Genomic DNA, 17010 nt, shown 5'->3' with positions numbered 1-17010 from the left:
ACAGATTTTAACAGGCACCTTAATGACACGAAATGAACTTGCACACATGCGCCCCCTTGTGGAGGCTCTACGTTACATCTTGTAAACCACAGTGGGACCAGATTGCCAAAACCCTGCTCTAAGACTGTATGCCACTGTAACTCACTCTTCTGTGTTGTTTAGGGGTACAAGAGACCAGGGGAAGGGCTGTACGCCCCCCCGGCAAAGCGGCACGAGGGCGACTCCTACGGCATGCAGTACGGCGGCCAGCATCCAGACATGTACAGCCAGTACGGTGCAGGATACCCGGACCGCAGACCCATGCAGGGCCAGTTTGGTTACCCGTATAACCGGGAGCGCATGCAGCACGGCGGACAGGGACCGCCCCAGCACAACATGATGGCGGGAGGACCGTCTTCCACCTCCAGCGCCGGGCCTCAAGGGAACATGTGGCATCCCAGAAGTGACATGGGCTACCAGTACTCCGGCAGACAGGGTCCCACGTACCCCCCCATGAGCCGTGCAGATGAGCCGGAGGGCAGGGTCAATCAGGACGGTCAGTGGCCGAGTCACGCCGGCCAGCACCAGTCGCCTTACCCTTCCCAGTCTACTTCTAGCTCCATGCCTCCCATACCAAACCGCCAGCCTCCGTCCTCATACCAGTCTCCTCCGGCCATGCCCAATCACGTTTCCCGTGCCCCCAGCCCATCGCCCTTCTCCCGACCCATGGGGGGTTCCATGTCTCCCAGTAAAGGTCACTTGATGCCGAAACCAGGCGTGCCCGGGTCCATGCCGGGATCTCAGGGTGGTGGCGTCCCCGGTCAGGGTCCACCGTCCGTCCATCAGAAGATCAGCTTTCCACCGGAATCTGTCGAGGCCACGCAGCCCCAGCTAAAGCCGCGCCGAAGGTTAACCTCTAAAGACATCGGTAAGATCTCACTGTTCCAAAATTATTTGGGCTGTTTTAGCACCACTTTTTATCCTGGTCAGGGTCGCAGTAGGTATGATTTATTGAGCAACGGTTGGGAAATTACACTTTGGGGATGAATTAAACTTGGATTGTGAGCCAGACCTTCTCTTCCAACATCGGTACCTGACCTAATAATGACTCTATTGGCTGAATAGGCACAGATTCCCACTAGCACACTCCAAACTCTTAGTGATATCAAAGCTACAAAGAAAATAGGGAACAATTTAATATTAATGCGCATGGTTTTTGAAATAGGATGTCCAATAGTGTCATATAGTGTATGTTTATCAGTGGAAAAGGATCCTCAAAGGATGTCTGAGGGAATTTGTGCCCATTCTTGTTGGTCAAGAAAGCCTGAAATGATGTTCCAGTTGATTCCAGAGCTGTTGAGTAGGGCTGAGGTCAGACATTAATGACTCTATTGACTGAATAGGCACAAATTCCCACTGGTAGGGGTGGGGTTTGGGAATGGGATGTCCAACAAGCTCATGGTATAGGTTCCTCATAAGACAAATGGTGTTAAAACAGAGTAACTTCTATTAGAAGGCTTCTCACAAGACCTTGGAGTATGTCAGTGGGAGTTTGTGCCCATTCTGGTTGGTCAAGAAAGCCTCAATTGATGTTTCGGTTCATTCCAGAGCTGTTAAGTAGGGCTGAGGTCAGATTTTAATGACTCTATTGACTGAATAGGCACAAATTCCCACTGGTACACTCCAAACTCTTGTACAAAGGTTTCCAAAAAGGGTGGGGTTTGGGAATGGGATGTCCAACAGGCTCATGGTCAGGTGTCCCAATACTTTTGTCCATTTAGTGCATGTTCATCAATGGAAAAGGATCCTGACATACGTATCAGTGATTATATAAGAAGGCTGTGGGAATTTGTGCTCATTGTTGTTGGTCAAGGAAGCCTGACCTGATGTTTTGGTTCATTCTAAAGGTCAGGGATCTGTGCAGGACACTGGAGTTCCTTTAAACTGAGCTTAATTCATGTCTTTGTAGAGCTTTGCATTGTGCACATGGGAGCAGTCATGCTGGAACAGGACAGGGCCTTCCCTAAACTGTTGCTGCAGTGTTGGAAGAACATGATTTTCTTAATTTTCTCTACATAATTGATTTATTACACCTAGTAGTAATTATAAGCACAGCTTCATTATCATCCTCACATGCAACCTTCATCTCGAATTTCTATTCCCCTTCTGCAGGAACGCCGGAGGCCTGGCGGGTGATGATGTCTTTAAAGTCTGGCTTGCTAGCAGAGAGCACCTGGGCCTTGGACACCATAAACATCCTGCTGTACGATGATAACACAGTGTCTTCCTTCACCTTGTCTCAGGTACGTCTGAAATGAAGCTCAGCCTGATTTGCTGGGAATTGCTCGAGACCTGATTATCATTGATCTGGCACAGTTTTCACGCCGGATGCCCTTCCTGACACGACCCTCCCTATTTATCCGGGCTTGGGACCGGCACTACAACGCACTGGTACCTACAGGACAATTCAGTGTCTCCAATTAGCCTGGCTGCATGTTTTTGAACTGTGGGAGGAAACCGGAGCACCCGGAGGAAACCCACACAGAAACGGGGAGAACATGCAAACTTCACACAGAAGGTACCCGGACCGCCCCCACCTGGGGATCGAACCCAGGACCTTCTTGCTGTGAGGCGACAGTGCTACCCACTTAGCCACCGCGCCGCCCGGTGTATTATGTACTGTGGAACACTTTTCCGGAAATACTAGGGCTATTATATCAGCACTAATAGGGCGACATCTACATATTACTGTTTGTGTTTTTGGAATGTGCTGTACAACAAGCTTTTATTCGTGTGTCCACATACTTTTGGCAGTGAGGACGACGACCATGCGCGTTGTCCACAAGGCGGCAGTGTTGCACAAACCAAATATTCACACCTGTATAGGTAGCACTCCCAGGTGGAGCGGTCTGGGTTCTTTCTATTTGGAGTTTGCATGTTCTCCCCGTGTCTGTGTCGGTTTCCACCGGGTGTTCCAGTTTCCTCCCACAGTTGGAGAATCAAAATTGTCCATGACTGTGTTTGACATTAAAACCTTGAACTTATAAATCATGGGTAAGCAGTAACTACCTGTCCTGTCATAAATGGAACCAAAGTGTGTAAAACATGACGTTAAAATCGTAATAAATAAATACATTTTCATTTATTCCACCCAATCTTGTCGGTGTCAATAACCCTGCTGCAATTTCCTCCTTCTTGTTTTATATTAATTGTGTTCTTTACCGGTTCCTTCGTAACGATTGCTTTTCTCCTCCGTCTCTCTAGTTGCCTGGTTTCCTAGAATTAATCGTGGAATATTTAAGACGCTGCCTGATCGAGATCTTTGGAATCCTGGAGGAATATGAAGTGGGCACCAACGGACAGAAGACTCTTCTTGGTCCTTCACCAGAGCCAGTCAAAGAGGAATCTGTGGATCTGAAGCAGGACAACCAATCAGATCCTGAGCAGGTAAACAAGAAACCGGAGACAGAGCCTGGAGTCCTAGAGAGCAACTCCGGTGCAGAGAACCTGGAGAAAATGCCAGCAGAGGTGGTAGAACGAGAGCAGAACGGACCTAAAGAAGCGGGTAAAGAAGACGACCCATTTTCGGAACCCCGGATGAAACAAGCCAGCAAGTACGACCGACTGCCGGTGAAGGTGGAGGACAGGGATGCGATCGATGACCAGGTGGAAGACAGGACAGAGCTACTGGGCCTGGGGAGAGAGTTTACCAGCGGCTTGTTGCACTGGGAGGCCGGCGGAGGAGACTCGACCGCCCACATCCAGACCTATTTCGAAAGGAAGTGGGCGGAGACGGGGGGCGAAGCCTCGCCAGACACGGACGCAGAGAAAAAAGAAGATCAGGACGCTGCGGATCCCAGTAAAGATGTGGAAGAAGATCAAAAAGAAGCTCAAGGTTCGACAGACGAGACTCCGCCAGCCGTCGTGGAGCAAGTTGGTGGTGCCCAAGAGTTACAGAAACGGGAGAAGGACCTTCTGGAAGACGAGCCACGCTGCTGGGACGAGGCACCTCTTTCGACGGCCGAGGACTGGCAGGACGAGCTGGCGAAGCGATGCATATGCGTCTCCAACGTAATCCGCGGGCTGTCCTTTGTGCCAGGCAACGATGCCGACATGGCACGGCACCCAGGCTTGGTACTCATACTGGGAAAGCTCGTCCTCCTGCACCACGAGCACCCGAAGAGGAAAAGGACGTCCCCGACGTACCAGCACGAAGAGGAACGGAGTCTAGCCTGCAGCAAGGACGAGTGGTGGTGGGACTGCCTCGGCGCCCTGCACGAAAACACCCTGGTGACCTTGGCCAACATTTCCGGGCACCTGGATCTGTCCGTCTACCCCGAGAGCATTTGCTTACCCATCCTGGACGGCCTCCTGCACTGGATGGTGTGCCCGTCCGCCGAAGCCCAGGATCCGTTCTGCACGGCGGGCGGATTCTCCTCCTTGACGCCGCAGAGGCTGGTACTGGAGTGCCTGTGCAAGCTGAGCATCCAGGACTGTAACGTGGACCTGCTGCTGGCGACGCCCCCTTTCAGCCGCCAGGAGCGCCTCTTCGCGACGTTGATGCAACTCGTGGGCGAACGCAAGAGCCAAGTGTGTCGGGAGATGGCGGTGGCCGTGCTGGCCAACCTGGCACAAGGCAGCGCCACGGCGGCCCGTGTGATCGCCCTGCAGAAGGGCAGCATCGGGACCCTGGTGGGGTTTCTGGAGGACAGTCTGGCCATGGCGCAGTATCAGCAGAGTCCTCACAGCCTGCTGCACGCGGGACACCCGACGCACTCCGAGCCGGCCAGTATCAACATGATGTGCCGGGCTGCCAAGGCGCTGATGGCGATCGCTCAGGTGGAGGAGAACCGGGCCGAGTTCGTGCTGTACGAGAGCCGCCTGCTGGACGTCACGCTGTCGTCCGTCGTGAACTCTAGCGTGGCGGCTATCCTGTGCGAGGTGCTGTTCAAGCTCGGGCGCTCGTGACACCAGTGCCGGAGAGCGGCGGGGACGAGAGGGGCGGGTGGAGGTGGCGCGGAATCGTCGGGGTTATATTTTTATTTAAAGAAATTCGAAAAAGACAAAAAATGTTTCTACAAACAAATGAATATATAGAGAGTATATATAGCTCCTCTACGCCCCGTGTTTTTGCTATTTTTATTTTGGATTTTTTTTTCTAAATGATTTTAATACAGATATTTAATATTTCACGTTTGTTTTGTATTCTTTTAATGTTTCGTTTTGCTTTTTTTGTTCGTTTTTAAGTTCTTTTAACCAAAGTTGGTATCTGGCAGATACTGTTTATTCCTTTTCTGCTCTCATGATGTTTTTTTTTATGGTTCGTGGCTGTTTCTAGTGGGACTTTGTTTATTCGGGGATGCAGATTTATTTAAATCGTGACGTGCTGTAGATAGAACTCGCACCATGTTAAAGAAGAAAAACAAAGAAAAAAAGAAAAAACACACTGATTTTACTCTGTATTCTTGTATCCAGCTCTAAAGTGTCGTGCAATAGGGTTTAGGAGGCTTGCTGGAGGGGAGATTATTAAATGTGAATGACTCTATAGTACCACAGGCAATATACACATCTGATGACCAGTATCGCACTGCGTAACCTCACCAGTATCACACCAGACGGGGAGGAAAACGCGTCAGCTGGTTTGAAACGTACTTGCTTCCACCCACCAGTAGGAGCTCCGGTCACAGGAACTCCAAAGCGCTTTGGGTACCACTACTTCTCTCTCCTCTGCAACCTTTGGGCTGATATGTGTATGTGATCTGTATATTAAACAGGCCCTGATTCTTTTCCTTTTCTCCGAGACGTGGTATTATACAGAGTGATGCTAGACGATGCTGATTATTAACGATTCGAGAATGTTCTGTTAAAGGAAGCGTGCCGACGTGTGGACTGTCCTGTGTGAAAGCGCCTCAACGTGTCCGGCTCGAAAAAGAAGAACGAGAATGACACAGACTCCTGAACGCGGGCGTCGGCCTGACCGTACTCGAGTGTCTTTACCCAACAATGACTCGAGACTTCAGACTTGAGTTCTGATGAAAATGCGCCGATGACTCTTAACTCTTTTCCATGCCATATGATTTGATGACCATTGTTTATTAGTATAAAGTCTTTATACTACATGTTCCACATGTTAAAGTAAATGTACATGAAACTGTACATGAAACCTGGCTGAGCTGTGAGGACTTATTTCCTTCTTCTTTATTAAGAAATTTCAGCTTTTTCTATCTTACGGTCTGAAACGCTGTTGCAAGCTTTGCGCTGACCCTTCAGGATATGTGTGTGTGTGGGGGGGGGGGGGGGGGGGGGGGGATATTTATATCCCTAAATATTCATCCATAGTTTATCCATTGCTGATTTTTTATTGAATAGATGAAGGTTAATAATGATTTAAGTCTGGCACTGACACATTCTAAACTTCTCATTGTCTCAAAACGATCCCCAAAGTCCTGAGTCGCTGAACTCGAAGCTCAACGCATTATTGAGGTCTGTGCATTAATGAAGAACCGTTATTTTTATTAGAGATCATCATTATGCATTCAGTGATGTACGAGGGTTCTTCAAAAAGTTTCCGCACTCTTTTTAACTTGATTTATTAGGAATCTCAAAAACAAATCACACCAGTTTTCGACATCGTTGCCTTCTGATGCATTTTTCCAGCATCGTACCAACTTTTTAATGCGTGTAGCCACTGATGCACCGCTGCTTTCACATCATCATCACATGAAAATCTTCCCCCCCTTAAAGCTTCTTTGAGCATCCAAACAGGTGGAGATTAGATGGAGCTAAATCCGGACTATAAGCGTCTCTCAGACACGACCGATTACTCCTCCTCCTCCTACTACACCTGAAAAGTTTTACCTCCTCATACTGTATAAACAGGCTGACAATCCAAAAATATCAAACCCCATAGAGTGGATTCTAACTGTGAAACTAGTGCTTTCACAAAATTTTGCCCTTTTGCTAATTAACAAAAGGAGTTTAATAAAAAGTCTCATGAACTGGCAACCCAGCTCTGAAAGGTCCAGAAATCTGGTCTCACAGGGGTGTGTCGGGTTGCCCCGAGGCCAGTTTTATCCTCATCCTTCGACATCAGAGATGAGGACAGATCAACGCCGCATGGAACCGAAACCTCATTCTCATCCTGTAGCAGCAGCGAGTCCGTCTGAATGATCTGATCACTTCTTTTTGTTACCATCATTTGGATTTAATTAGCGAGTCCCAGTCAAAAGGTTCCGCACGTGCCTGAACCTCCTCGTTTTTCGGGATGGCGGGAAAGATGGACTGCATCTTCTGTCGAAATTCCACCAACTGAAAAATGTGCAGATAAGAGAAAATATACAATTAATGTTCAGACTTTTTATCCAAAAAAACAAAGTACATCCTTAAATCAAACTGATGTGAGATTGTTTTAGTAAGTAAAAGTAAATAAATTATGTACATGAATTTCATTTTATTATCCGATTTCACTAAAGATTAACATCATTTTTTCCAGCCCACTTTATTAAAATAACATTTATTTATTAAATAACAAAAACAAAGCCCTAAATAAAAAGAGGCTTCTTCTCAGATAACATTTTTATGAAATTTTTATTGAACTATTAAATCAGATAAGCAGTCGTGGCCAGTTGCCAGGTTTTTGGCTGCTCCTGTATTTAGGGGTCACCGCAGCGGATCGTTCTACTCCACATGCCTGACACCCCCTCCCCAATTCCCAAACAAAGTGTGGTATGTGTGTAGATGGTGTGTGTACGTCTGCCCTGTGATAGCCAGACGACTGGGGCATCTCCTGCCTTATGCCTAATGACTCAGACCCACCATGACCCTGACCATTAATGAGGACAATACAGGTCCTTCTCAAAAAATTAGCATATTGTGATAAAGTTCATTATTTTCCATAATGTAATGATAAAAATTAAACTTTCATATATTTTAGATTCATTGCACACCAACTGAAATATTTCAGGTCTTTTATTGTTTTAATACTGATGATTTTGGCATACAGCTCATGAAAACCCAAAATTCCTATCTCAAAAAATTAGCATATCATGAAAAGGTTCTCTAAACGAGCTATTAACCTAATCATCTGAATCAACGAATTAACTCTAAACACCTGCAAAAGATTCCTGAGGCTTTTAAAAACTCCCAGCCTGGTTCATTACTCAAAACTGCAATCATGGGTAAGACTGCCGACCTGACTGCTGTCCAGAAGGCCATCATTGACACCCTCAAGCAAGAGGGTAAGACACAGAAAGAAATTTCTGAACGAATAGGCTGTTCCCAGAGTGCTGTATCAAGGCACCTCAGTGGGAAGTCTGTGGGAAGGAAAAAGTGTGGCAGAAAACGCTGCACAACGAGAACAGGTGACCGGACCCTGAGGAAGATTGTGGAGAAGGGCCGATTCCAGACCTTGGGGGACCTGCGGAAGCAGTGGACTGAGTCTGGAGTAGAAACATCCAGAGCCACCGTGCACAGGCGTGTGCAGGAAATGGGCTACAGGTGCCGCATTCCCCAGGTCAAGCCACTTTTGAACCAGAAACAGCAGCACTGGACTGTTGCTCAGTGGTCCAAAGTACTGTTTTCGGATGAAAGCAAATTTTGCATGTCATTCGGAAATCAAGGTGCCAGAGTCTGGAGGAAGACTGGGGAGAAGGAAATGCCAAAATGCCTGAAGTCCAGTGTCAAGTACCCACAGTCAGTGATGGTCTGGGGTGCCATGTCAGCTGCTGGTGTTGGTCCACTGTGTTTTATCAAGGGCAGGGTCAATGCAGCTAGCTATCAGGAGATTTTGGAGCACTTCATGCTTCCATCTGCTGAAAAGCTTTATGGAGATGAAGATTTCATTTTTCAGCACGACCTGGCACCTGCTCACAGTGCCAAAACCACTGGTGAATGGTTTACTGACCATGGTATTACTGTGCTCAATTGGCCTGCCAACTCTCCTGACCTGAACCCCATAGAGAATCTGTGGGATATTGTGAAGAGAAAGTTGAGAGACACAAGACCCAACACTCTGGATGAGCTTAAGGCCGCTATCGAAGCATCCTGGGCCTCCATAACACCTCAGCAGTGCCACAGGCTGATTGCCTCCATGCCACGCCGCATTGAAGCAGTCATTTCTGCAAAAGGATTCCCGACCAAGTATTGAGTGCATAACTGAACATAATTATTTGAAGGTTGACTTTTTTTGTATTAAAAACTTTTCTTTTATTGGTCGGATGAAATATGCTAATTTTTTGAGATAGGAATTTTGGGTTTTCATGAGCTGTATGCCAAAATCATCAGTATTAAAACAATAAAAGACCTGAAATATTTCAGTTGGTGTGCAATGAATCTAAAATATATGAAAGTTTAATTTTTATCATTACATTATGGAAAATAATGAACTTTATCACAATATGCTAATTTTTTGAGAAGGACCTGTACATTAATAAATGAATACATGCACATATAGGAATGTCAAATTTGAGAAGATCTTCACATTATCATGAAGAACTGAACATTTGTTTCAGCTTCTATCAGTCAGTAACTTGGTTTTACTTTGCTGTCGAGTTTAGTCTCTCGTTCTTAGTCCTGGCGCACACAACGGAGCAAATGTACACAGACTAATGTGTAAAAGCACTGCCCGACCATGCCTGGTCATTACAGCCAGACTGACTGTTATGGGCATGAGAGAGAAAAGTCCTTATTAATGCTGTTAAATCATGTTAAATCAACATTTTGGAGTGTTGCTGGTGTTACTTACACTGTGAACGCCGAGAGCCTTCCACACTGCAAACGAGAGGAGTCCCACCCCACACCAGGCGTACAGCGAACCCCATCCGAGTGCACGCAGGGCTAAAGACGCTCCACTCTCGGGTACTGCTGCTGTGCCCACCACACCCTTCACAGAAACACAAACAGAGAGGCAACAGAAACGATTCTTCTATCAGTATTATATTAAAAAAAAGAACATTCTCAGACATGTCTGTTGTAAATGAAGCTTAGCATCTAGTGTGATGTTCCTGCTTGGTGAAACATTTACAGCGTTTAGCAGACGCGCTTATTCAGAGCGACTTACAGAATTTCCTTACTCTAGTACAAAGACAACTGTCTAAAAATACAATGGCTCGGTGGGTAGCACTGTCGCCTCACAGCGAAAAGGTCCTGGGTTCGATCCCCAGACGGGGCGGTCCAGGTCCTTTCTGTGTGGAGTTTGCATGTTCTCCCCACGTCTGCGTGGGTTTCCTCTGGGAGCTCCGGTTTCCTCCCACAGTCCAAAGACATGCAGTCAGGTTACCTGGAGACTGAATTGCCCTATAGGTGAATGGGTGTGTGTGTGTGTCTGCCCGCCCTGCGATGGACTGGCGCCCCATCCAGGGTGTTACTGTGTGCCCTGCGCCCATTGAAAAGCTGGGATAGGCTCCAGCACAGACCTCCCACGACCCTAATTGGATAAGCGGTTAAGAAAGTGAGTGAGTGATTAGTAAGTGCATGTTGGTGTGAATCAAGGTCTGTAATCATCTTTTAAAGACGTTCAAACTGAAATTATGCCAAACTGATTCAAGTGCCGACACCAGGGGTGAAATAAAGAGACGCCTGTCCAGTCCGAGTAGCTGAACACAGCGGGTCTGTCTGATAATCGAGTTAAAAAAAGACTCCAGACGGCTCAAGTGATCTGTGACGTGCCTGTGACCTCACCACTGCGAGGCAACTATTTTACAACTATTTTTAACTCTTTAGAAAAGTTGTGTGTTTACTGGAAGCAGACTGTGATTAAAAATAGAAGAGACGTAAACAAACAGAGCAGTGTTTCTAAAATATGCAGCTACGTTTGATGTGAGGATCTGCGCAATTCCAATCCTATCCTATTAGGTAATCGAATATAAAGTCTTTTAGTCTTAATATTAAAACCTGCAGTACTGCAACAGCTCAGTTATTATAATAAACAATAACAAAGTTCTAAATACGTCTTTATCTCTAGTGTGAATTGTAATGAACACCCTAAAAACAAAGTCACTGTGAATGATGATCCTACAGGTTGTTGAAATGTCTGCATTAGGTCCACATTTCATATAACGTTATTAAAATATTAAAAAGTACAAGAGGTAGTGCACTTCATAAATATTTCATTTCACTTAAACCTGCGTACCTTATTAAACCACTCGGGACTCTTCTTCTTAGCCAGAGCCAGCGTGGAGCCGAATCCTGCGATCATTCCTGCAGTGCCCACCGTTGCAAGAAAAGCACCGCCTAGACAACAAACGTAAAATAAATCAATCGAGTGTAATCTCGACGATCTCTATCTTTTTTTAATCTTAAGATACAATATCTGCTAATCTGCAAACATGTGGTGCTTCTCATAATGAAGTAATAAATAAATAATTTATACATACACTGATCAGCCATAACATTAAAACCACCTCCTTGTTTCTACACTCACTGTTCATTTTATCAGCTTCACTTACCATATAGAAGCACTTTGTAGTTCTACAATTACTGACTGTTTCCACTACCATCTGTTTCTCTGCATGCTCTGTTACCCCCTTTCATGCTGTTCTTTAATGGTCAGGACCCCCACAGGACCACCACAGAGCAGGTATTATTTAGGCGGTGGATCATTCTCAGCACTGCAGTGACACTGACATGGTGGTGGTGTGTTAGTGTGTGTTGTGCTGGTATGAGTAGTTTTTAAACACCTCACCGTCACTGCTGGACTGAGAAGAGTCCACCAACCAAAAATATATCCAGCCAACAGCGCCCCGTGGGCAGCGTCCTGTGACCGCTGATGAAGGTCTAGAAGACAACCGACTCAAACAGCAGCAATAGATGAGCGATCGTCTCTGACTTTATATCTACAAGGTGGACCAACTAGGTAGGAGTGTCTAATAGAGTGGACAGTGAGTGGACACGGTGTTTAAAAACTCCAGCAGCGCTGCTGTGTCTGATCCACTCATACCAGCACAACACACACTAACACACCACCACCATGTCAGTGTCACTGCAGTGCTGAGAATGATCCACCACCTAAATAATACCTGCTCTGTGGTGGTCCTGTGGGGGTCCTGATCATTGAAGATCAGGGTGAAAGCAGGCCAAAAAAGCATGCAGAGAAACAGTTGTAGAACTAAAAAGTGCTTCTATATGGTAAGTGGAGCTGATAATGCTGTATTTAATGCATTTTCTTTAGGAAATTCCATTCTATTTACATTCTATAATCATTATAAAATAGCATGCTGGGATATAACTGCAATTTCTGCCCTTCTTTTTTTTTTAAACACAGAACAAAATGAATGTATCCACTGGGAAGCGACCAGGCGGACCTAAAACCATGATTCCACCTGTGGAAAGTGACGACAGCTGTCTCAGTGACAGTGAGGACAGCGATGAAGAATACATTCCTACACACGGTGATGAAAGCAGCAGCAGTAGTGAGAGTACGGACAACGGGAGCAGCAGTGATGAAGACTCCGGTGGAACCAGTGCTACTACAAAAAGAAAAAGGAAAAAGGTAGTATGGGAGACAGTGAACCAACAGAACTCTGCAAAAGACATTCCGGTGTGGCGAGGTGCTCTTCCGGATGCTGATACGATCAGACTGCCCATTCAGTACTTCAGAGACTTCTTTGATGATGATCTTTTAAAAAGTATCGTGGAACAGAGCAATCTGTACTGCGCACAAAAAAATCCAAATTGTGCCCTCAAACTGGATCAGAACGAACTGGAGCAGTTTATTGGCACCGTAGTGCACATGAGTGTTTTGCATTTACCTAGGTCAAGAATGTACTGGTCCGGCGCATGTCGAATACCACAGGTTGCGGATGTGATGCCTCGAGACAGATGGGAAGAAATAAAACGCTCCATTCATTTAAGTGACAACGCGGCACCCAACAACGGTGACAGGCTTTTCAAAGTCAGGCCACTTATTGATTCACTTCTCCCCAAATTTCAGGCTCTCCCTAAAGGTCAAATGTTGTCTGTTGATGAGCAAACGGTGCCATTCAAAGGCAAATCGGGTCTGAAGCCATACAAATGGGGATACACAATCTTTGTGCTTCGTGACACACAGGGCCTGGTGCATTCGTTCGACATATTCGCAGGGAAAACTGATCCTGCACCAGGACAACCGGACATTGGGACGAGTGGAAACATTGTGCTGAAGCTTGCACAAGTTATTCACGGTGCTGTCAATCACCTGCTGTACTTTGACGGCTGGTTTTCCTGCTTGGATTTGTTTCTTGTTCTTGCAAAAAATAGGATACCGGCGCTTGGGACGGTGCAGCGAAGTCGCCTGCAAGGGTGCAGTTTCAGTCCAGACACAGAAATGAAGAAGAAGGGAAGAGGGACGTTTGAAGAGAAACAGGTTGTTGTAGACAGTGTGGAAATAAGAGCAGTCAAATGGTTTGACAACAGAGGGGTGATCGTCGCCAGCACTTTTGCCGGTGCCCAGCCTGTTTCTCACGTAGAAAGATGGGACAGAAAGTCGAAACAGAAAGTGTCTGTGGAATGCCCGAGCATCATCAGCATGCACAACAAGTTCATGGGTGGCGTTAAAGCTCTTGATGCACTGATTGCATACCACCGCATCCACATCAAGTCAAAAAAGTACTACCATAGGTTCTTTTTTCACTTTGTGGATATGGTCATTGTCAACAGCTGGTTGTTGTATCGGCGTGATTGCGAGTCACTCGGTGTTCCAAGAAGAAAACAAAGGGATCTGCTTGATTTCCGAACATCTATTGCACAGGCTCTCTGCATGCAAGGCAAGGATCCGTCAAAGCAGAAGAGGCCTTCATCGGATGTTGAAAGCGAGCTCGAAAAGAAGAAACGTCGAGGTCCGGCTAAGGCTATTCCGACACAGGACGTCCGTACAGATGCTGTGGGTCACTGGCCAGTGGTTAGGAGTGAGCGGCAACGCTGCAAACTCCCAAATTGTAAGGGCCACACTGTTTTCAAATGTTCAAAGTGCAGTGTTCACCTGTGCCTCAACAAAAACAAAAACTGCTTTCGTAAATTCCACCAGTAAGTTTCATGCAAAGTCAGTTCAGTTCAAAGACGGTTCTCTCTCCACACTGACATTTAAAATAATCTTGTGGCATCAATAAAGTCTACATACTTTTTTTTTTTTTTTTTTACCATTTATGCCTGTTGTCACTAATTTGCAACATACCTACATTTATATCTATATAATTTTTTATTTAACCGTAAATAAAACCACCTCCTTGTTTCTACACTCACTGTCCATTTTATCAGAAGCACTTTGTCGTTCTACAATTACTGACTGTAGTCCATCTGTTTCTCTGCATGCTTTGTTAGCCCCCTTTCATGCTGTTCTTCAATGGTCAGGACCCCCACAGGACCACCACAGAGCAGGTATTATTTAGGTGGTGGATCATTCTCAACACTGACATGGTGGTGGTGTGTTAGTGTGTTTTGTGCTGGTATGAGTGGATCAGACACAGCAGCGCTGCTGTGTCCACTCACTGTCCACTCTATTAGCCACTCCTACCTAGTCGGTCCACCTTGTAGATGTAAAGTCAGAGACGATCACTCATCTACTGCTGCTGTTTGAGTCGGTCATCTTCTAGACCTTCATCAGTGGTCACAGGACGCTGCCCACGGGGCGCTGTCGGGTGGGTATTTTTGGTTGGTGGACGATTCTCAGTCCAGCAGTGACAGTAAGGTGTTTAAAAACTCCAGCAGCGCCGCTGTGTCTGATCCACTCACACTCAAACAACTCACACTACCATTATAGTGTCATTGCCAGGCTGAGAATGGTCCACCGCCCAAACATAATGTCAGTGTGGTCCTATGAGGGCTCCTTTCGCTTGATATATGGGGTACAGGGGGAGACAAAGTGTACAGAGCAACAGATCTACAGTCAGTAAATGAATATAAAGTTGGTGCATGGTAGATCCAGCTTTTCTCAGGTACATTTTTACACGTGAATACGGTACGGAGACTGATCTCTAAAGTGTGAGACATGTATTAATATATGCTTAGACTGTTTTGTCTCCAGTTATTTACATTAAATACAGTTTAAATTCATTCATGTTTAATATATTTTTCAAATGTAAATTTGCTTGTGTAACATAAATGCGTATTCACTTGTAATTCAGCCATATATTTAATTACAGTGATTTTATTTGTGTTTGCTTTTTGCTAAACGAAATAATAAAGTGTTCGGAGCTGTACGGTTTCCTGTTACCCTTAACGGTAATCCGTACACAGAGTACGCCTGCTTATATGTGAATTTATTTTTTATTTAATTAATTCAAATGAAATCAAGCGGGCTATAAAATGTAGCTGAGATCCTTCCTCAGTGATTAAGGTCGTTGGTCCAGTTTCTGTGTCGTGAACAAGTTTAATTACGAAACATGTGAGAAGTGTGTGCATGAGTGTGCGGAACACCGTGAACACATTTACGCACCTTGTTAAAGGTACAGACGGTAACAGTTTGATTTTATATACAAACATAACATGTCACGTCACACCTGCACGTCCTAAGCTTATCAGTGCATCAGAATATCACCCAATTGTGCTCATTTTAACATTAAAATTATGAAATATTTACCTTTTAATATCTGTAATTTAGCCTCGTCCACACTGTCAGTAGCAGCATCAGACTCCACAGTCACCTTCTCAGCCGCCATCTTTCCTGTGCTTCTCTCATAACAATCCCGGGTGGAAACTCACCGGAACCTTTGTTCAGTCATGTTAATAAAAAAGATGCTAACTACGTGATATAGTTCTTAAAATATATATATATACATTTGTAAATTACCCTACAAAGTAATTCTTTCGTATTATTCACACATGTGTCACTCAGACGTTTTATATCTTATATCCAATATGTTTTATAAAGCAGTTTTAATACAATTTATCAGCGTTCAATATACAGCCAGACGAAACAAACATTTTAGCAATGCATAATAACCTGCTTTTGTAACTTGTATTAACAGCAGGTTTAATATCTCATGAAAGTTAAAGGGCCACCACACTAATACATGATAGCTCTTTGCTCTTATTATTATTATTTTATTTATTAGGATTTTAACGTCATGCTTTACACACTTTGGTTACATTCATAACAGGACAGGTAGTTATTCGTTTCACAAGGTTCATCAGCTCAAAGCTTAAGGTCAAACACAGTCTTCAATTCACCTTATTTGAATGTCTTTGGACTGTGGGAGGAAACCGGATCTCCTGAAGGAAACCCATGCAGGGCAGGGGAGAACATGCAAACTCCACACAGAAAGGACCCAGACCTCTCCACCTGGGAATCAAACCCAGGACCTTCTTGCTGTGAGGCGACAGTGCTACCCACCGAGCCACCATGCCGCCCTCTTTGCTCTTATTACAGACTGAAGTGTTTGTGGTACGGATTCCACAAGGTGTTTGAGATTTTAGTCCATGGTGGCATGATTGATTGACCCTGTTGTTAACTGAGATTGTCAAATCTCCATCTATTGGATTCAAATCTGGTGACTGGGGAGACCATTAAGGCACACCTAACTCATTGTCACTTTTATTGAACCAGTTTGAAGTGACAGGACTTGTGCCTTGTGATATGGCACCTTATTATGCTAAAAGTGGCCATTATGATGATAGACTGTGACCACAAAGGTCAGCAACAATACTCAGATTAGGCTATTAGGGGCCTAATGCCAAACATTCCCCCACACAATTACACCATCACCGCCTGCTGACACAAGGCAGATCGGGTCCATTAATTCATGCTGGTTGTGACCTTACCATCTGCATGTCACAGCAAAAAGGTGAATTAAGTTCCCTAGTATTGAACTGTACAATTTTGGTAAGCCTAGTTTTGCCCAAACAGGGGGCAACACGGTGGCTCAGTGGGTAGCACTGTCGCCTCACAGCAAGAAGGGTTTGATCCCCAGGTGGGGCAGTACAGGTCCTTTCTGTGTGGAGTTTGCATGTTCTCCCCATGTCTGCGTGGGTTTCCTCCGGGAACTTCGGTTTCTTCCCACAGTCCAAAAACATGCAAGTGAAGTGAATTGGAGATACAAAATTGTCCAAGGGCTGTGTTCT

At 45.4% G+C, this 17010-nt stretch overlaps 2 protein-coding genes across 3 annotated transcripts in view; one reads left to right on the top strand and one right to left on the bottom strand.

Annotated features, from left to right (window-relative positions):
• arid1b (AT-rich interactive domain 1B) overlaps positions 1-6146 on the top strand; it is a 73598-nt gene extending 67452 nt beyond the window's left edge. For both annotated transcript variants that reach the window (XM_063001728.1, XM_063001729.1), the window contains 3 exons: positions 163-907; positions 2152-2282; positions 3244-6146. In XM_063001728.1, coding sequence (XP_062857798.1) covers positions 163-907; positions 2152-2282; positions 3244-4947 — 2580 coding nt within the window. In that variant the 3' untranslated portion in view covers positions 4948-6146. The remainder of the gene's footprint in view (positions 1-162; positions 908-2151; positions 2283-3243) is intronic.
• Positions 6147-6553: 407 nt separating this feature from the next.
• On the bottom strand, positions 6554-15625 carry tmem242 (transmembrane protein 242). Its single transcript, XM_063001015.1, has 4 exons — positions 15530-15625; positions 11108-11208; positions 9722-9859; positions 6554-7287 (listed from the first exon to the last, which is right to left on the bottom strand). Exons 1-4 carry the CDS (start codon positions 15606-15608, stop codon positions 7174-7176), a joined length of 432 nt encoding a protein of 143 aa, XP_062857085.1. The 5' UTR covers positions 15609-15625; the 3' UTR covers positions 6554-7173.
• Between the last annotated feature and the right edge of the window lie 1385 nt (positions 15626-17010).

This window comes from Trichomycterus rosablanca, chromosome 9 (genome assembly GCF_030014385.1).
Source record: "Trichomycterus rosablanca isolate fTriRos1 chromosome 9, fTriRos1.hap1, whole genome shotgun sequence".
In the NCBI taxonomy this organism is placed as follows: Eukaryota; Metazoa; Chordata; class Actinopteri; order Siluriformes; family Trichomycteridae; genus Trichomycterus; species Trichomycterus rosablanca.
Note: the sequence above shows the minus strand (reverse complement) of the source record. Positions and strands in the feature narration are given on the sequence as shown.

What these genes read in the sequence shown, in the direction of transcription:
- tmem242 (XM_063001015.1), bottom strand. Translation starts at nt 15,608, where the DNA reads ATGGCGGCTGAGAAGGTGACTGTGGAGTCTGATGCTGCTACTGACAGT. An exon ending in TAAATTACAGATATTAAAAG is followed by an intron (nt 11,209 to 15,529) that starts GTAAATATTTCA and finishes TTTGTTGTCTAG; the next exon opens with GCGGTGCTTTTCTTGCAACG. An exon ending in GTCCCGAGTGGTTTAATAAG is followed by an intron (nt 9,860 to 11,107) that starts GTACGCAGGTTT and finishes GTTTCTGTGAAG; the next exon opens with GGTGTGGTGGGCACAGCAGC.